This window comes from Xiphias gladius, chromosome 19 (genome assembly GCF_016859285.1).
Source record: "Xiphias gladius isolate SHS-SW01 ecotype Sanya breed wild chromosome 19, ASM1685928v1, whole genome shotgun sequence".
In the NCBI taxonomy this organism is placed as follows: domain Eukaryota; kingdom Metazoa; phylum Chordata; class Actinopteri; order Istiophoriformes; family Xiphiidae; genus Xiphias; species Xiphias gladius.
In genome coordinates this window covers 4,657,397-4,676,811 of record NC_053418.1, presented here as the reverse complement: position 1 = coordinate 4,676,811, position 19,415 = coordinate 4,657,397, and the positions used below count along the sequence as shown (strand labels likewise).

The 19,415-nt window shown below is 42.1% G+C and overlaps 1 protein-coding gene across 7 annotated transcripts in view; it reads left to right on the top strand.

Moving 5' to 3' along the window:
- Positions 1-17,115, top strand: part of LOC120804787 (phospholipid-transporting ATPase ID-like) — a 45,540-nt gene extending 28,425 nt beyond the window's left edge. For 6 of the 7 annotated variants that reach the window (XM_040154402.1, XM_040154405.1, XM_040154403.1 and 3 more), the window contains 22 exons: positions 561-633; positions 1,301-1,371; positions 1,650-1,732; positions 1,835-1,993; positions 2,156-2,244; positions 3,175-3,368; positions 3,548-3,756; positions 4,338-4,381; positions 4,760-4,925; positions 5,250-5,438; positions 5,721-5,836; positions 7,200-7,364; positions 7,483-7,594; positions 8,681-8,786; positions 8,904-9,042; positions 9,394-9,577; positions 10,286-10,509; positions 11,410-11,493; positions 11,632-11,877; positions 11,969-12,107; positions 13,257-13,387; positions 13,653-17,115. In XM_040154402.1, coding sequence (XP_040010336.1) covers positions 561-633; positions 1,301-1,371; positions 1,650-1,732; positions 1,835-1,993; positions 2,156-2,244; positions 3,175-3,368; positions 3,548-3,756; positions 4,338-4,381; positions 4,760-4,925; positions 5,250-5,438; positions 5,721-5,836; positions 7,200-7,364; positions 7,483-7,594; positions 8,681-8,786; positions 8,904-9,042; positions 9,394-9,577; positions 10,286-10,509; positions 11,410-11,493; positions 11,632-11,877; positions 11,969-12,107; positions 13,257-13,387; positions 13,653-13,979 — 3,250 coding nt within the window. In that variant the 3' untranslated portion in view covers positions 13,980-17,115. Of the gene's footprint in view, positions 1-560; positions 634-1,300; positions 1,372-1,649; positions 1,733-1,834; positions 1,994-2,155; positions 2,245-3,174; positions 3,369-3,547; positions 3,757-4,337; positions 4,382-4,759; positions 4,926-5,249; positions 5,439-5,720; positions 5,837-7,199; positions 7,365-7,482; positions 7,595-8,680; positions 8,787-8,903; positions 9,043-9,393; positions 9,578-10,285; positions 10,510-11,409; positions 11,494-11,631; positions 11,878-11,968; positions 12,108-13,137; positions 13,186-13,256; positions 13,388-13,652 lie in introns of those variants that run through there. The other variant, XM_040154409.1, reaches the window with a different exon arrangement.
- The last annotated feature ends 2,300 nt before the right edge of the window (positions 17,116-19,415 follow it).

Here is a 19,415-nt window from a genome sequence, read left to right as displayed (position 1 = left end):
CATCACTTGAACGCACTTTGTTAACACAACGTTTCGGTCCTTCATCAGATAAAATTACAGACGAGACATATGAATTTTGCCCGATGACGGGCTGAGGACCAAAAGGTTGTGTTAATAAAGTTCCTCTGTGAAGGACAGCGTGCGAGATTCTTCGGTTTTCTTTTCAAGTCAAAAGTTTTTGACAAATGTGAAAATGCCCGATGTCATTATCAGTTTACATGCGTAGTGTTAACAGGCTCATCTCGAAAGAGGCCGAAGTGAACAGTGAATTACCAGCATGAACTGAAACATAAAGTGGAAAACCTTTAAACGGCATCAAATATTTGTGTAGCATCCAGGTTCTGAATGTCCTGGTATTTATTGGCAGAGACGGAGACTTGAGAAAGATTATATAGGAAACTGGCAGGAACTTGCAGCGAAGGAAAGTGACTAATATTAGGATGAGTTTAGTGTTTAGTGCTTATTTATGGAAGAATGTCGTTTCTCTGAACACCACATACACACAAACCCACACACACACTGTCCAAACATCCACTTACCAGCCTGTTACCTGTTCTCAGACTACGGAGCGAAAAATGGATGGACATCCAGGTGGGCGACATCATCAAGCTGGAAAACAACCAGTTTGTCACTGTGAGTAAATTGAAAATAAAAGTTTCTTCTAGTTCCATTTTTTTTTCCCCATTCTGCAACAGATTTGCATTAAGTTTTGCTTTTGAGCTCCATTTGTCATCTTGATTTATTTTTTTGTCCCTGTGGGTTTGCAGTCTTTTTTTAAACTATTATCTTTGGATTTGATGGCAAATATTTCCCCTCATCGTCAGTGTATTTTTAGTGTGCGTGTGTGTGTGTGTGTGTGTGTGTCTCTGTGTGTGCAGAGAAAGTAAGGCAATTTGTCCGCCCTTACCACGACCTTGAAGGTTAAAGGTGTTGCATCATTACATTTTTGGGAGATTGCAGTATGCAGTGTTTGGACAACCTCCCTTTTTTTACTTTTGAAAACAAAGAAAACCTAACCTAAAACCTAAATTACTGCAGTGATTCATTGATAGAAACCTAAATAAACGAGGGATATTTGGTTGTTATTGCCAGAGATCATTGATTAACAGATTAACGGTGTGTGAGTGGCGCTGTCGCATGCAGTATGTCGTTCCGAAAGTATGGCGAATAAGAAAACCGATGGCCTCATTGTGACGCACATTATGAGGCCGCTTCGGGTTTTGCCTCGGTGTTTGATCTGGTTGTATAATAATGCCGAGCTGGCGGCAGCTTTCAGTGATAAATCCCTCCGTCATTTCAGGCTGACCTCCTGTTGCTCTCCAGCAGTGAACCACTCAACCTGGTGTACATCGAGACGGCAGAGCTGGATGGGTTAGTCTGTTTATTTGTGTTTGAAGTAAAACTTTTTTGCTTGTTTAACATACTATAACTTGTATTCACACTGTTATTTTTTTGTCCCTCATTTTTTTTTTACTGACCAATTATTTTTCCTCCTTTTTGTCATCACCTGTTTCTGCTTTCCTTCACCCCTTCCTCATCTCCTCCTCCTCCCCATTCCTATCACTTTCTCTTCCATCTTCTCTTTGTCTGTACCGTGTCGACCTCCCCCTTCTTCACCCTCCTTCCTTGTCTCGTCTCCTCTTCCTCAGAGAAACTAACCTGAAGGTGAGACAGGCCCTGCCAGTGACAGGAGACCTCGGAGACGATATCGAAAAACTGGCGGACTTCAACGGTAAAAGTGCAAAAATGCAACGATCACATAAGTTCTGTGCATACGGGCTTTAATAATGGGTTTGTTACTGTGTGCACCATTTCTCTCTGTCTCTCCCCCAAGGCGAGGTACGCTGCGAACCCCCCAACAACCGCCTCGACCTCTTCACAGGAACGCTGTCGTACGCCGGTCAGAAATATTCGCTGGACAACGAGAAGATCCTGCTGCGAGGCTGCACCCTGAGGAACACAGAGTGGTGCTTTGGACTGGTGCTGTTTGGAGGTGGGGGGGAGTCATGGATATGGTCTTTTAATAGTGATGCCAGTGTAAACTGTAAATCATATTAAGACAGACTACAGATATGACTCTTACTTTTTTTTTTTTTTTTTAATTATCTGCAGGACATCATTTGAGGCCTTACATGTTTCCGTTTTTCTCTTGCAGGTCCAGAGACAAAGCTAATGCAGAACTGCGGGAAGAGCACGTTCAAGAGGACCAGTATAGATCGTCTGATGAACGTCCTCGTCCTCTGCGTGAGCCCTCCTGTTTTATCTCATTTCAGGGCTGCCAACAGTTTATTATTTTGTAATTAGATCAATTAAGCTGCCCATTTCCAGGTCATTAGTTCATCGCGTAGCTACTGAGGTTTTGAAATCCTTACAGCTGAGAGGAACTCATACTATGAGACGCCTTTCAAATTTCGTGACTGCTGGTGTGTTTAAAGTTTGCGGCAGCAGCAATTATGCTTAATTGGGAATAAACAGATCACTGGGGTAGGAGCCCAGAGAGCTGATAACAAGACAAGAGTGCCGGTCACACAGAAACTATTACTTTATCAACAGAATATCCAAGGAAAACATCACAGAGCAATATGCGAAATTGAAAATAAAAAAAACAACAACAGAAGGTCGCTGCTTTAAGAAAGTTTCCATCAGACAGTTTCAGATCTTGCACAACTAGGTTGTCAAGATTCATGTTTTAAATTTTTGACAACAGAAACGTGAAGTATATTTAAATACATAATTGTGAACTATAAGAATTTGACCTACAGATGTAAAATTCCCATTTGGTGTTAGTCGACTGATGAAAATATATGCCCGTTTTAAATCTCTGTGTACAAACATTACTGACACATCATTATCTACTTAGATTATATTGTTGTATTGTGTTAATTAGAGTGTTAAAGGAGCTGTTAAACAGTTTGAAAGTGATAGCAGGTACCTTTTTTTAAAAAAATTTTTACTATCAGTGGTGAGGTGACTCTTTGATTACACTGACATTATAGATTTTACCCTTAACTGGGGCAAGAAATTGACAAAAAAAGTTTTAAAATTTTCACCTTAGTTGGAGTGCAGATACGTGTACTCACGTATAAGTTGATTTGTGTTGCTTTGGCACATTAACTCACCTTTTTGACCTCCAGGCGTCACCTTGACCTCTAACTTTGGCCCTTCTTCCTGCAGATTTTTGGTTTCCTGGTCGTCATGTGCAGCATCCTAGCAATGGGAAACTGGTTCTGGGAGGTGAACAAGGGCTCGCACTTCACAGTCTTCCTGCCGAGGCAAGACAGCAACAATGCTGTTTTCTCCGCCTTCCTCACCTTCTGGTCCTATGTCATCATCCTCAACACCGTTGTTCCCATCTCTCTCTATGTCAGGTAACACCATGTGTGAAGTTGCTATTTATTTAATTAGGTGCAAAACTTGGTTGATAGTCTTTAAAGGAACTCAAATGATATCAAACATCAAGATAGAGAAGCGCAAAGTCATCAAAATGTATAAATAACACGATTATGTCTCCTTCCAATCAATTCCTGCGTCCACATCTTTTTTGCAGTGTGGAGATCATTCGGCTGGGCAACAGCTTCTACATCGACTGGGACAGGAAGATGTACTACGCTCGCAGTGACACCCCTGCTGAGGCTCGGACCACCACCTTGAACGAGGAGCTGGGCCAAATCAAGTATGTCTTCAGTGACAAAACTGGGACGCTCACTCAGAATATCATGACTTTCAACAAGTGCTCCATCAACGGCAAATCCTACGGTAAGATTTGAGGCATTGCACGTTTGATTTTTAAACTGGGCGGTGTCTATAAAGTTGTTATAATTGCGTTGGACATTGGTTTCCAGATCAATGAACAGTGGAGAAAAGGGGTTCTTAAAGGTTCTTCTAAAATACAAAAAGATACAGTAGGCTTCTTGGAGTTCCTCACCAAAATAAATAACAGAAGAGAAACTAAATGATCTTCAGTAGGTTTGCGAACACATTGTCTGGGGCTCGTTAACTCCTTACGAGGAGCTCCCCAGGGAACATTCTTGGGTCCTCTGTGGTTGTGGTCTGACAAATCGCTAAAGGTACATAAAAGTGCTTTACTAATTAAGTCTTTCACACATGTTTCACGTATACATAAAAGAATTGATGACAACAAAAGCAGTTAGTCATGTGCTTCTAAAGTCCTTGCTTCTTGGGGTTTGTTTCAGGTTAGCCGCTGCATTGGTCGCTCGTTGCACAGTATATAGATTTAAATAAATATATAGTCAACCTACAGTAAATGTTCCTTGTGTTTCTTGTATTTTTAACATTTTTGGAATGAGGTTGACTCATCACGTTCTTCTTCTTTGCAGGAGATGTGTATGACTACACCGGCCAAAGACTAGAAGTGACTGAGGTGAGTCTGACTGTGGTGATGCACATCCAAGTCCTCGTACCAAGACAACGAATTAAGTTGTTTGTCACTGTGCTGTCACCCATATTGGTGATTGGCTGACTTGGTGCCCCTAAAAGTAGGGGCTGTCATAAAATCATTGAACAGTGCTTACCAGAAGTTTATCTTGTTACAAATAGTTATTTCACTGGATTACATCAAATCAGATGACACATTTCTTTTTCCTTGGAAGAAATCAGGTTGATCATTGTGCTTATCACAGATTTTCACTTCGTAGAGCACAGCTTGAACATCTTACCACTGTACATTTAAAAGCCCCACTGTACACTTGACTAGGAAGGTGGAAACGGTAACATTAGAAGGCTTCTGTTGTCTCTCCAGCATACAGAGACGGTGGACTTCTCCTTCAACCCTCTGGCTGACCCCCGCTTCATATTCCACGACCACTCCCTGGTGGAGGAGGTGAAGCTGGGGACCCCGGAGGTCCATGCCTTCTTCAGGCTGCTGGCCCTCTGTCACACCGTCATGGCTGAGGAGAAGAAAGAAGGTGGGCGTTTCTGTGTGAAATTTTTTTCATTTTTATTACCGAAAAGATTTTTTTTTTTTTTACAATTTTTGTTGTGAGTTGTATACACAAGAACAACATCAAACATGTAAAAAATGTGGATTGTAAGTTGGCATTTGAATAGCCTTGGTTGTAAAGTTTCAGCAATTTTGTGTTCTGAGAAAGAATGGCTTTAGTCTATAATTCAAGAATAGGATTGAAAAAAAAGGAGGGAGTGGACAGAAAACAAGAGAAAAATCAAAACGAAAAGCAACACCAACTAGAACTGACAACAACAAAAAAAAAATTACCTGTGTGCTCCTGCAGGTGAGCTTTTCTACCTGGCCCAGTCTCCAGACGAGGGAGCGCTGGTAACAGCAGCCAGAAACTTTGGTTTTGTCTTCAGCTCACGTACCCCGGACAGCGTTTCCATCGTGGAAATGGGACAGCAGTGCAGCTACGAACTCCTGGCCATCCTGGACTTCAACAACGTCCGCAAGAGGATGTCCGTCATAGGTATATAATCCACTGAAAACAGATAGTTGGGAATAACGGCTCCTATTTAATGTGATTTCTCATATAAACTGCTGTAAACTGCTGAGCCAAACCTTGGCTATTCGTAACAAACTTTTTTCTTCTTTTTCTTTTTCCTTTTCTTCTTTTTTTCATGTTTTTTTTTTATTTTTATTTTTGGACATTTTTTGGGTCATAACTGAGGTCACTCTTTTCACTCCTTTCCGAAAATAGAAAACAGTTGTCCTCATGTATGTGTATGTGTGTCTGTACTTGTGTTTACAGTTCGGAGTCCAGAGGGGAAGCTCTCGCTCTACTGTAAAGGTGCAGACACAATAATCTACGAGAGACTGCATCCGTCCTGCAGCAAGCTGATGGACGTCACTACAGAGCACCTTAATGTAAGTAACACTGCTCTGTGTGCACATATGTTTTCACTAAGGAAAGAAAAAGAAGAAAATAATACAGGACACTTGATCCTCTGTTGCTAGATTTTTATCTCTGCGTGCTTGTGAGTGTTTTTTTTATAGATTCCAAGGTCATCTTTGTGTGCGCAATTCAAGGCGGAGTCAGTGACAGAGAGTTAGCAGTAACTTTGTTCCAATGTTGAAGTGAGGCCTATTTTTATGAACACTGGAGGAGGACCAACAGTCCAAAGTCCTGAAATAGGGACTATATTAGCAGCACATGTGCATGTACCCCGTCAGACTGCGGGAATAAAGTTGGCTGAGGCCCACACGATCCATCCAAGAACCTCTCGCTGCCCTAGAGGCATCAATAGTTGACTTTGTGTGGGTGCAGCTTAATAACGCAAAATAGCACTTTTCAAAACAAAGTTTGAAAAAGTTAAACAAAGTACTTAACAAGAAAATAGACCCAAAACAATAAAATAAAAAGAAAGGACTGCAAATGAAAGATAAAGAGGTTTGATCTATAAATGTGGCCCTAACCAGTTCAGTCAGTAGAGTTAAAATGGACGGGCCAAGGAAACACCACTCAATGCAAAAATGCACGTTTATAAAAAATACGTTTTCAGCAGAGATTTTAAAGTCACTGGTAAAGTACCCTGACAAATTTCAACGGAGATGCTGCTTTCAGTGTTTGGCAGGCGTCATAGCAAATGTGCAAAGTCCTTTGGTTTAAAAGATGTAAATCTTTAAAAATGGGTTACAAATATATATATTTTTTTAATTAAAAAGGGTCGGTAATTTCCTACGAGAGCTGGATGCTCAAACAGGAGGAAATGGTGCATTAGTTGGGGATTATTTTCAGAGACATTATCCACAGTTGTCTGGTGTGTTTATGGCAGTAGGATTGTGTATGTGGGATTGACTCAAGATAAACCTCAACGCTTACGTTCATCTTAATGAGGAACACATCACCCAGTGCAACACTGTGGCTACCTGATGTGTTTTTAATTTATTTTGGACAGCAATGGAGCTCTATGGTGCAGATGAGTAAAATATATCAGGCTTTAGATACACAAGCAAAACCTCTAAGTGGCCCTGCAGCTAAAAATGATTTTTGTTCTTGTAGAAAAGATAAACAACTTATCTCCCGGTTGTCTGTTTGTCTTCTCTCCTCTTGGAGTTTATCACGAACTTTATACAAGAGTTAACTTCTGTTTATTTTTTCAAAAACTATTAGGTTGTGTGTGCGCCTGTGTGTGTGCTGATTCTTCCAGGACGTGTTTTGTCGTATTAATATGTATGTACCTACGTGTGCATTGTTCATCCATATAAGAATGTGCGTGCCGTTCTGCAGGAGTTTGCAGGGGAGGGCCTGCGGACGCTGGCGCTGGCCTATAAGGATCTGGATGAGGAGTATTTCAACCAGTGGAAACAGCGCCACCACGAGGCCAGCACCGCGCTTGACGAGCGGGAGAGCAAGCTGGACCAGCTGTACGAGGAGATAGAGAAGGATCTGCTGGTAGGAGCAAAAGAACTCACGTTGCAGTAAAGCTCATACTGCATAGACTGGTTTTGTGGTCATTTGAATTCATGTCCAATAAGCAGCATGTTGATGGTGTATCTGAATATGTGTCCAGCTGCTTGGAGCAACAGCCATAGAAGACAAGCTGCAAGACGGAGTACCTCAGACCATTGAGCAACTGTCCAAAGCTGACATCAAAATTTGGGTTTTGACCGGTGACAAGCAAGGTACAGAACCTCTAACTATGATGAGAGCAATTAAATTATAACACATGGCTTTTTGGATGGTGAGTCATTCGTCTTTCTTTACATGGAAACAAGTCTGAGAAGGTTTTATCATGTGCGGTTCTCTGTTTTTATCTTTATTAAAGGAGAACGTGTCACTTTTTCAACCTGTAGTCATCTTGTTTTGTGTTGAAATCCACATTCATACCAGTTTATTATAACCCGGGTTTGAATTTTGTAGTCCTGGCCATAATTTCTAGCTCATGACAGCCTTGTACTCACCAAAATCAATTTCTGAGCTCGGGGAAAAAACAAAGTCTGACGGGGCAAAAAACGAGCGTTTGGCTGATCAGACTGGTCGTAAACAAGCAGTTTACCAACCAACCTGATTGTCTAGACCAATTTATATGGAGGTAAGACAGAAATTCAGCGCAACCAAAAGTGTTTGTAACGATCCCTGAATGCAGAGGAATACTCTGCACACACAGCTACTGTATGTTAAGTAAGGTAGGTCACAGCTGGACCAGCTTTGGAATTTGGCTTTGGATTATTGATCAGACAAAACAGGACATCTGAGGATGTCACCCTGGGCTGGGGGAAATTATAACAAGCATTTTTGTCGCTATTTTCTGACATTGTATAGACAAAGCGTTAGATCAGGAAAGTTAAAAGGCAGATGAATTGATAATTGTTGCTGCCTTACAGGTAACAGAGGGTTTTAAGCATTCCGACTCAAGTCTCCCTTCCCTCAAAAAAACGCATCTATTTGGAAATTAGACGTTTGATTTTCATTTGAACTTATACCTTAGAAACCCATAACATCACACAACAATACCCCACGTGGTTCAGCTGTTTCACTGCTGTACTTGACCTACGGTATAGCTTTTTGATGGTCGGCCAGCCTCGCTCTATTTGACACCTAAAGCGGAAACTGAGAAAATGAGCAAAGGGGGCTTAACATTTGGAATTTGCTTGTTTTTGATGCCACAAGTGCAGAATCATTGTTAAATATAGCTCTTAATGGTGTAACATTTAGATGACCTTTATTTTTGTTCTGCATTTCATGTTGTGGTTTGTTTTGTGTTGCAGAAACTGCAGAAAACATCGGTTACTCGTGCAACCTACTGCGAGAGGAGATGACTGAGATCTTCATCGTCTCAGGCAACTCACCTGAGGACGTCAGAGAGGAACTGAGGTCAGAGCGAGTTCTCAAAAAAAAAACTATTTCCATTTAGACTAAACGTGAGAGACTGAGCGAAGCTGGTTATGAAGCACGCACCGAACCAGTTTTTGTTTTCTTCTTGTGGAGCAGAAATGCCAGAACTTCCATGAAACCCGATGGAGCTGATTCAGTGTTTCTGTCGGAAAGGAGTCTGGTCAAAGGTATGAGAGTGATCAAAGACGAGGTGGTGAATGGAGAGTACGGCCTGGTTATCAGCGGCCATAGTCTGGTAAGTCAGAAGAACTTTGCTAATTGCAACGCATCCTGTAACTTTCATTAGTCACTTGTCTTGCTTATTACTTCGAATGATTTGATTTTGCTTTGAACCTTGAAAACCCTTGTGAAGGCATCATTAGTGCCATCATTTTAATTTGTTTTCTTAAACATCAGATCTGATCTGCCAAGAATTAACGTCACAGATTTTTACATCTAAGCCTCTAAGCTCATATTGTGTTTGTTAGCTCCCACTGGTATTTCGGCTGCGTGGTCATCTGCGCGGACAGTTCAGTTGTAATATCTCCAGCTGTTATGCAATTCCCGCCTTTCATCACTCTCCTGTTTCTCTCCCACGGTGCCCCAGGCATACGCCCTGGAGCGCGGCATGGAGGAGGAGTTCCTGAGGACGGCGTGCATGTGCAAGGCGGTGATCTGCTGCAGGGTCACTCCCCTGCAGAAGGCCCAGGTGGTCGAGCTGGTCAAAAAGTACAAGCAGGTGGTCACACTGGCCATAGGAGATGGAGCCAACGACGTCAGCATGATCAAAGGTACCAGCAGGGGCAACTGCCAGCTTGAAGTGATGCTGCTTCTCCTTCTAAAAGGATTTCAGGCGTGTTTCTGTTTCTCATGTCTGGAGAAATGTGCATGAAACAGCAATCGCATTTCTAATGGACAAAACTCACAGAAGCAGAGATACACAGCTTGCTACAAAATTCCTGCTCCTCGAAATGAAGACTGCACTTTCCAGAAACATCTCCTGCTGCTACTGTGTTCACTTAGCAGACAGTGCAGTTGCCGTGGGATTTTGGCTTCTTTTAGCTTTGGTTGCCATCAAAAAAAGCTTTGGTGAAATGACAAGAGCTGGAACAGTCAATCGATTTAATAGATTAGTCGATTGTCATAAAGTTAAGTTGGCATCTATTTTGATAATTCTTTCATCTGTTCGAAGATTTTTCAAACAAATGTGGCAAACATTTCCTTTCCAGCTTCTCAAATGTGAGGATTTGTTGCTTTTTTTCTGTTTTATATCGTAAAATGTTAATGAAACAGTCGCTCTAACAAAACTCTGGGCTCTGGGACATTGTAATGCGTATTATCACTTTTTTTTTTTTTTTCATTTCAATGATTAGTCAATTAATGGAGCAGATGATCTGCAGATAAATCAAAAATCAAAAAAATCCATCAGTTGCAGCACTAAAACTGATCAGTTGCAGCACTCAAACGCCCCTCTCTCCCTCCTCCCTCCGTCCATCCAGCGGCTCACATTGGCGTGGGCATCTCAGGTCAGGAGGGCATGCAGGCCGTGCTGTCCAGCGACTACTCCTTCGGCCAGTTCCGCTTCCTGCAGCGCCTCCTGCTGGTGCACGGCCGCTGGTCCTACCTGCGCATGTGCAAGTTCCTGCGCTACTTCTTCTACAAGAACTTCACCTTCACCTTCGTCCACTTCTGGTACGCCTTCTTCTGTGGCTTCTCTGCACAGGTGAGAGAATTAAGGGGTGGGGAAGCGAGGGAGGCAGGAGAGTTGGGTGGACGTGGAGGAAAGAAGGAAGAGAAAACAGGAGTTTAGACTATGATCGTGGAGTTATTTGTTTGTTTTATTTAATCCACATTCATCCACAAATTTTCCTTGGTCACACATAACATTTATAGGACGTAACGCAGCCTGACATTGCACTGAACCAACTCACAATGTTTGCGTTTTGGTCTGTGGTTTCCGTACCTTTTGTGCTTTCACGTGGTCATTTGACTTTACAGAATCGGATGTTAAAAAGGCGGGAGGAAACTAGGGTATGAGTTGGAGTGATGTAAATGAGGAGGAATGCGGGGAACAGATGGAATTTCAAAAGACTCACGAGTAGAAATAGAGCGAAAGAAAGTAAAGTCTTGGAAAATCTTATGTATATTTTTAATTTTTTTTTTAATTAAAAAAGGGGACACTGTCGTTTATTAGAAACATACACCTCAACACAATATAAAGAGCATGAATTAACAAAAAAAGAAATACCCATAAGATTTGAAAGCAGGATGATAAGGACACAGAACATATATCATAATGACTAGATAGAGGTCAGGTGATAGACAAACATGTCGTTCGACATCATGAAGTGAATGTAACAACGATTTTGTTTAAAATTTGTTTGAATAAAAGCGAGCATTCGGTAATATGTAGTTCGCATTTACATTTGGCAGACACCTGCGTCCTAAGTGACAATATCAGCACGATGTCTCAGCGAACGGTGGCTGTGTCTGGTTTTACAAAAAAGATTTTTGCAAAGGGAAGGTGGAAATGCTCAACCTGTCATTGCACTGTATTAGAAAATCAAAAATTGAATGGGTTATTGAAAAATTGTCTGTGGTTTTTTTTGACTTTGCTTTTCAGACGGTGTATGATGAGTGGTTCATAACACTTTACAATCTGGTGTACACAGCACTGCCGGTGCTGGGAATGAGTCTGTTTGATCAGGTAACTCTGCGATGTTTGTGTGTATTTATGTGGCAAGGCAGTAAATTTAATCACCTTTTATACAGCTACGAGCGCCAAAAAAAAAAAAAACACACACACACAGAAACGGAAATTTGTTTGTCTCCGCCTGCTGGTCAGGATGTGAACGACGTGTGGAGTTTCCAGCATCCTCAGCTTTACGTCCCCGGTCAACTCAACCTGTACTTCAGCAAGAGGTCCTTCTTCAAGTGTGCCCTCCACAGCTGCTACAGCTCCTTGGTGCTCTTCTTCGTCCCCTACGCAGCCATGCAGGACACCGTGAGGGACGACGGGAAGGACGTCGCCGACTACCAGTCCTTCGCCTTCCTGACCCAGACGTCTCTGCTGTTTGCCGTCAGCATCCAGGTACGAGGAACCTTTTTCTTTTGGATAATCCCGTCCTCTGCATTTGTCAGGCCGAGAATAAAAAAGAGCTGTTTTCTCTCTGCGTCTATAGTTGGGGTTGGAGATGTCTTACTGGACGGCGGTCAACACTTTCTTCGTTCTGGGCAGCCTGGCCATGTATTTTGCCGTCACATTCACCATGTACAGTAACGGCATGTTCCTCATGTTGCCGTCAGCCTTCCCTTTCATAGGTGAGTGGTAAAACTCTCAGCAAAGCATCCGGCTGCGGTGTGGCTGCACTTCACCGAATTCTCCACATTTCTGTTGGCCAGTGACTGTTTCCATGCATGTCTGGTTCCTTAGAAAGGCTCTGCTTCCACTTTTATAAGAGGCTATTCCAGAGTAAAGGTGGCAGCATGAACCTGAACTATCCTGCCAAACACAATGCCTGAATTTAGTTTGGTGTGTTTGCACAGGCAAAATATCAAATAAAACAAGTACCAAAACTGGCTTGGATCACTAGGCACACGCTGCAGTGATCCAAGCCAGTGCCTGATGGCTAATTCTAGACTGTATTTTGCACAAACTTAAATCTGTAAAGTTAAACTACATACCTGTAACGGTCTTCGGCATCCCAAAAATGGGTCTACATCTGATACGGGTGCCATTTGCATATTCAGTTTCATTTGAAGTAGGGCTGCAGCTAATGATCATTTTTATCATCAAGTAATCTGCAGATTATTTTCTCAACGAATCGTGTCAGAAGAAAATGTCGGAAAATTGTGAAAAAAAACGCCTAAAACAAATCTCTCCTAAAGCACGAGGTGACGTCTTGAGATATCTTCTGACTGTCTGACCTCAAGTACAAAACCCAAAGATATTTTACACTAACATAAGACAAAGAAAAGCAGCAAATCCTCACAATTAAGGAGCTGGGACTGGGACCGGGACCTTTTTTTTTTTTGGTATTCTTTCTTGCAAAATTACTAAATCAATCAGTTACGAGTAGTTGAAGATGAATTTTCTGTCCATCAACTAATTAGTTAATGGACTCATTGTTTCAGCTCTAACTCTAAGAACAGTTTTTAAACTTCTTAGCAACATTTACCACCTCTGTAAATGAGTGGTTCGACCTGCAACAACGTGTTAGAACTTTCCTCAATCTCCTCATCCCGTTTTCACAACGCAGAGGTTTCAACTGGCTTCCCCGACCTCCAAAAGAAACATTTCATAAGTACGCTGGAAATTTGTCAGTAAACACTTTTGTCCCTTTGATGTTAGGTACTGTATGTGGCGTTGATGTTTAAAGTTCGACAGTTAGGAGCGCCGTCTGTCGGTGATTCAAGTCATCGGACACAAGTGTACAAACACAAAAACGGCGTACGTGTGTGTTTATCCAGGAACGGGCCGAAACTCTCTGAGCCAGCCGAACGTCTGGCTGACGATCCTCCTCACCTCCACCCTGTGTGTCCTCCCCGTGGTTACCTACCGCTTCCTGCTGATTCAGCTCTACCCCACCATCAATGACAAGGTACTGTTCCTTTTTAACGGTGCCCGTTTGCCAAAATGTAAACGAATATAGACCAAGAAGAAAGGGCATTCACCAATTTTTTTGTTTGACTTCAAGAAAAAGTCTAACTGCATGTACAGTAGGTTTAGGATAGACACATCAAACCTCTGGCTTCTTGTAGACCCAGAAATTTCCAGTACCACGTTTCCCGAAACGGCTCAGTCCAGTGTGTGGATAAGCCTCTATCCAATATTTTGACTTTGTTACTATCTGCCCAAACTTTCAGGTGATGTTCAAGGTGAGACAGGCCAAAGCAACACCTCCCCCTCCTCCTCGACGCGTCCGCATGCGCCGCACCAGCTCCCGCCGTTCAGGCTACGCCTTCTCGCACGCGCATGGCTACGGGGACCTGGTGACGTCTGGCCGGTTCCTGCGGCGTACCGCTGCGTCGCGACCCTCGGGTTTCGCCCACGCGGCTCGCACCACGGGCTTCAGTCCCATGGGACGATCGGCTGGATACAGCCCGACGGGACGCGCCCAGAATGCTAAGGTCTCGAATGTGGAGGGGACATCGCTTCAGATGTACAGGACTATCAGAGACCCCGCGCTCTGACAGACAGCGGCTCGGATTCAGGATGTGTGCTCGGAGAGAAGTCTGAGAGCAGGAATGACGTGCTGACTGCACACCCGAATGTCACTGCCAGTCAGAGTTCTTTAACGCTCACCTTTGTACATTTGTTACCATGAAGACCTTTGCTCGAGCCTCCCAGAGAACTTCATGTCAGAGCAGTTTATCGAGAAAGATCTGCAGGAAAATGTGCAGCCACTTGTGATGGGGGCAAGGATCACTTTCCTTAGATCATGAGTGTCCACGTAAAACACTGCCCATGCAGAGCCGACGCATGAGACGCTAACAAATGAAATGTTTTTGACACTAGGAACAGTAACAGGGTAATCCATTTTCCCGTAGGAACTTCCACAGAAGGGAAAGGAAACATTTAGCTTCATGAGAAGGAGAAAGTGTCATAATGTTTACAGACTCCCCTGACTTTGTTAACGCTGGGAGTCCAGACAGACAGCAGGAAGACATGTTGCATAAGTGTTTTAATTTTTATATCCTAAGTGTCTTTTTTAAAGCATTTTATTTACCTATCTTGTACAAGCAGTATAGGGCTGTATACCTAAGCGGGTAGCACTTTGGCAGCGTCACGTGGCAGGGGGAGATCACCAAATGTCAAATATCATAAACACTCTTCTTCTCAGCGGCTGAGTAGCGGGGAAGAAAAAAAAAAAGAGAATTGCAGCAGGATTCAACACTGCTGGACCATCCAGCTTATGATGGACGTGGCAGACCTTTTATTCTCGCAGTGTGTTTTGTCTCACTTCTTCGCCGCGCTGTTAGAGTTTAGCGAAACTTAAATGGCCGTGGTAGGATAAAACAAATCTGCAGGGTGGACGCTGGGCAGAGGAGGATGCCATTCTGCGTCGCACAGCCCGTTGTGTGATTCACGCTCAAAAGAGAGAGATATTTAAATCATAACCATCAATTCCACTGTGTAATGAGACATACATCATATTCTAAGGGTTTATACTTTGAAAGTAATAGTTTTATTATTGGTCAGAAAATAAAGTGTTATTGTTTTACAGAAAAGAAATATGCCATTATTTTTTGGATCGCCAGGTTGTGAAAACTGCCTTTTGCGGATGCAAATCCTCCCCTCGCGCAACTTGTTCACAATTGGTCTTTTTAAATAGCTCTTCGATGCTACTTGACGGGTTAATGCAGTAAGTTAACAGGCTCTTCATAAAAGGGGTCAAACTGTCCAGTGTCGGAGCCTTTCTGCTTGGTAATTAAAAAGCCCTGCAGATATGCATTATCCATCCGTAATCTACACGCACTTTTATCCGTGCAGAGCCATGGGAGGTTGGCGTATATTCCAGCCTGTATTGAGCAGAAGGTGGTGTACACCCTAAACCGTTTGCCAGTCGGTCTGTTTGCGATTACAGGGATTTTTCACGGCCTGACAGCCCCAAATTTCCTCTTTCCAGTGGCTTATTTTTGATCTGTGTATTTATTAACCACTTATAAAGTTATTAGTTATCTGATAAACAAATTATTAAAGCATTGCTTATTACAAAATGGTACCAAATTGTCGGCAGTGCAGCATGAAATTTTCCAGAATGTGCCTTAACGTTAAGGTCTCAGGTTTACATTCTGAGCTGCTTTCCAATTGTAGCAACTGAGAGTGTAAAAAGCCATATACGGGCCTACTGTATTGCACGTGCATTTATTCAGATCATGTTTAGATCCAATTATTGTAGTTCAATACAAAACCAGTTAATGTAGTTCAAATCTTGCACCAGATTGTGCCTCAAATGCAGCTTGAGTGACTTCAGATCCGACGAGGCATCCCGCCGATGTTTGATTTCGAAGATCAAAAAAGGAAAGAGAGAGAGAAGCACATTTTCAGCCCGTGAAACAGCAGGAGAAGTGGACAGCGCTGGCTGTGTACGTTGTCCGAGTTGTTCACTGTGGGAATATCAACCACATCTAGCTGTGTTTGGGAGGTTTCTCGTACCACACACACACACACACACACACACGCTACAGAGTGGACTGGATGATCCTTCAATCCAAGGATGTTAAAAAATTGGTTTTATGCAGCCCAGTCAAGGACTAGCGATAATTCTAAGTTAAGAAAGGAAAGTCATTATTTCACAGGCCTACAGTCAGGTTTTTTTAATGACGACAGCTGGACGGCTGCTTTTTAAGTCAATGGGGTGAGTCTTTAATTTATTATTTGCTGTGTGAAGGTTTATAGAAGAGTCCAAATGGAATTGTACAATTGTACAATAATAATATTGAATATTTGTTAGTTGCCCGCATTTTTTCCTTTCCATGTCTTATGATATCTATGTATACACAGTGGCTGGTTTTATTCACTCATCAGGTTTTTCATCCACAGTTCAGTCAAACATGTCAAAACAGCTGATGGATGCGTCGCCGTCAAAAATCACACTTTCACCACAGTGTGGTTTCATGTAGCTAAAAACCACCCACGCCTGGTGGTGAACCAAAGATCTGTTGAGGCATTTTTTGTGTCACAGTTGACCGTAAAGTAAAAGTGTCTTTCAACCAAAGAATTTGATGCTGAAGCTTGTTTACAACACCGACGACACATTTTATCATCTACTCTAAAGTGTTCTTTATGGAGATATCTCCAAGTTCGAGTATGTAAAGGAAACATTTACAGCATGTTTGTAAAACTGTTGCTGGTTTTTTACCTAGTCCCGTTTTGTCAGTTACAACCAGTTTCGTTACACCGGGGCCCATTTCAGTGACAGCTTTTAACAATTTTGTCGCTGGCAACAAGCAAATAAATATGCAAATCGCCTGCTCGTGCGTGGGTCATGAGAATGGCATTTGGTTTGATTAGTAAAAGATGTCAACGAGGGCAAGAGACAAGGATCTCATGTTGCAGATTTGCCGAATTGACCCCTAAAGTCATGTTCCATAGACCTCTGCGTGCGGTATTTCCAGTATTACTGTGGTACTTTCCAAAAATAAATTTCAGCCCTAAAGATAACTTTCAATATTTATCAATACATTTCTATCATTATATCTTTCCTCCTGAAGACTGATTTTTGATCACTGTTTCTCAAACATGACAAAAAAAAAAAAATCTAATGATATTTGAACTGCTTTTCCAAATAACCGTTTTGTATAATTTTGTACTTTAAAATTTTTTACTGCAATAAAAAAAAAAAAAAAAAAAATCGACATGACATGTCTCATCTTTGCAGCTGTACCTTTATTCCATTGAGAACAAGATGCACTGTTTTCTTCTGGAGTTTCTCTGTTATTGTCCAGGGCTGAACTCAGTGGCATTCCTATAACTTCAGTGTAGTTTTTTTGTCATATGACTGGCAGATCCTGGGTTCGACACATCTCTTCGCCGCCACTAACACTCTAACACACATCTTTAAATCTTGGCGAGTTAAGGACGTCCAATAGCAGGTACGGTATTTGTAGAACGCTTTATCTGGTGTTTCCACATTTTTTTTCCTCCACAAATGCTCACTTGGACTGATGTCTGTTCATAATCAGAGAATGTTTATTTATTATTAACCTATGGATGGATTAATGAACAGGCCTACAAAGCCAGAGCTTTTGTATTAAGGGACTGCTAATTGCATTTCTCCCTTGAAAGTCAAAGAACTCGGTCAAACGTCAAATTTCCTAATCATGATTTTTTTTTTTTTCTTTGTTTTGCCCCTAATGTGATTACACATTAGATATCAGTCATGTAAAGAGCCGCTGTATGTCAGCAGAAGTAAAAAGAAGATAATTTAATATGAATTTAGACAGTAGTTATTTAATAGCAGATTTCGCTGGTAAGATCTCCCCTGTACAAAAAGAACAGAAGATGTAATACTGTTCATAATACTATTTAGAAAATTACGTTAATTTGTAAAGCATATGCTCTGTCTAATAAAAGCGGGAACGTGGGCAGAGCCAGATAAACTCTGTTTTTATATGCGTGAACCTTGTCACCAGCAGATGGTGCGATGCTCCTCTGCACCACAGCGGTAACGTTCCCTGCCAAACCCACACAACACCGGCCCGATGTTTCCAATTAGTGTGTAATACTGAAAGAATCTTATTGTGCTGAAACACAACAACTACGGAAGACAAAGAGTTACTACGGGTCAAACTGCACACGTTGCAGTTACCGTTTACATCTACAAGCAGTAACATGTGCAGTATGTAACAGGATATGATTTGTGAGACTGATCATCTTGCTGACAACTCTGAGCTTCATGTGTCACTAGAGAGCTCTGACAAAAATTCCATCTGAGGGGCCCAAAGAGCACAGTCGTGACCACAAAGACAGTCCAAATAAAAGGAAATCTGGTGCGAAAAGAAGGTGCAGCCTCACGTTGCTGTTGCTGTTGTCGACAGACCGCATTTTCATCGACGGGGAGCAAACCGTCCTAACTCGCTACTTAACTCTAGCGTAGTGCAGTTGAGCGATTTCAGGGCAGTTGGAGTCCAAGAGTAGTCGGTACAAAAATGTAACACGTCAGACACGAACTCCTCGGGAAAGGTTGGGTCTAAAGATGTGTGAGAATTCATTAAGGTGGTCGTATTTGTGTAAAGTGTTAACGTACATTTCTTCATATATAACACTCACAAGGACCTTTTTTTTTTTTAATAATATGACCGCTTTCAGTTTTGACCTTTTACACACTACTATATGTACTACCTTGTACATATTGCCAGCAACACTTAAGTACTTTTTTTTACTTAAGTGACATTTTCAATGCCAAGACTTTTACTTGAAGTGGTGTATTTTCATATTTCAGCGCCGCTGCTTTTACTTAAGTGAAAGAGCCGAATACTTCCTCCACCACTAGTCGTCACTTTGGGCGCTGAGAACTGGTGATGCAGCTTTTCTCACAATTTTCAGAGACTTTATAGATTAAATGATCTCAAACCAAAAGGAAAAAAAAAAAGAGAATAATAATCAAGATAACATTTAGTTAGAATCCCAGGACTCTACCATAGACCTCATATCTTTACAGTGTGACGTGTGAAAGGGACCGGGACAGATCGACACTTCGCCTCGACGGAGCATGTACAACACAGATCAAAGTCATAATGAGTCCCAGAGGGGCGAAAGGTCAACAGGGGCCTCCTTCTCTAATTTGTAAAGTTTGTTTTTCAGTAAATCAACAAGGGTGTAGCCTGTGTCTTTCCCAGTGCATGCTGGGATAGGCTCCGGCCCCCCGTGGCCCTGTAGGGGATAATCAGCTTTAGGAAATGGTCCGATGGATGGACGGATGGATGGATGGATGGATGGATGGATGGATGGCTGGTTTCTCTGTCAATCATTTATTCTCACACCTGGGATAATTGGGGATGATCATGAGGGTCTTTTTTTTTTTTGTTTTTTTGTTTTTTTTTGTTTTGTTCACAACAGCCAATATTTGAAAAAGCGATTTTCTGAAGTAACAGGTTTAAAACTACAGTAAGGTAATGATGGTT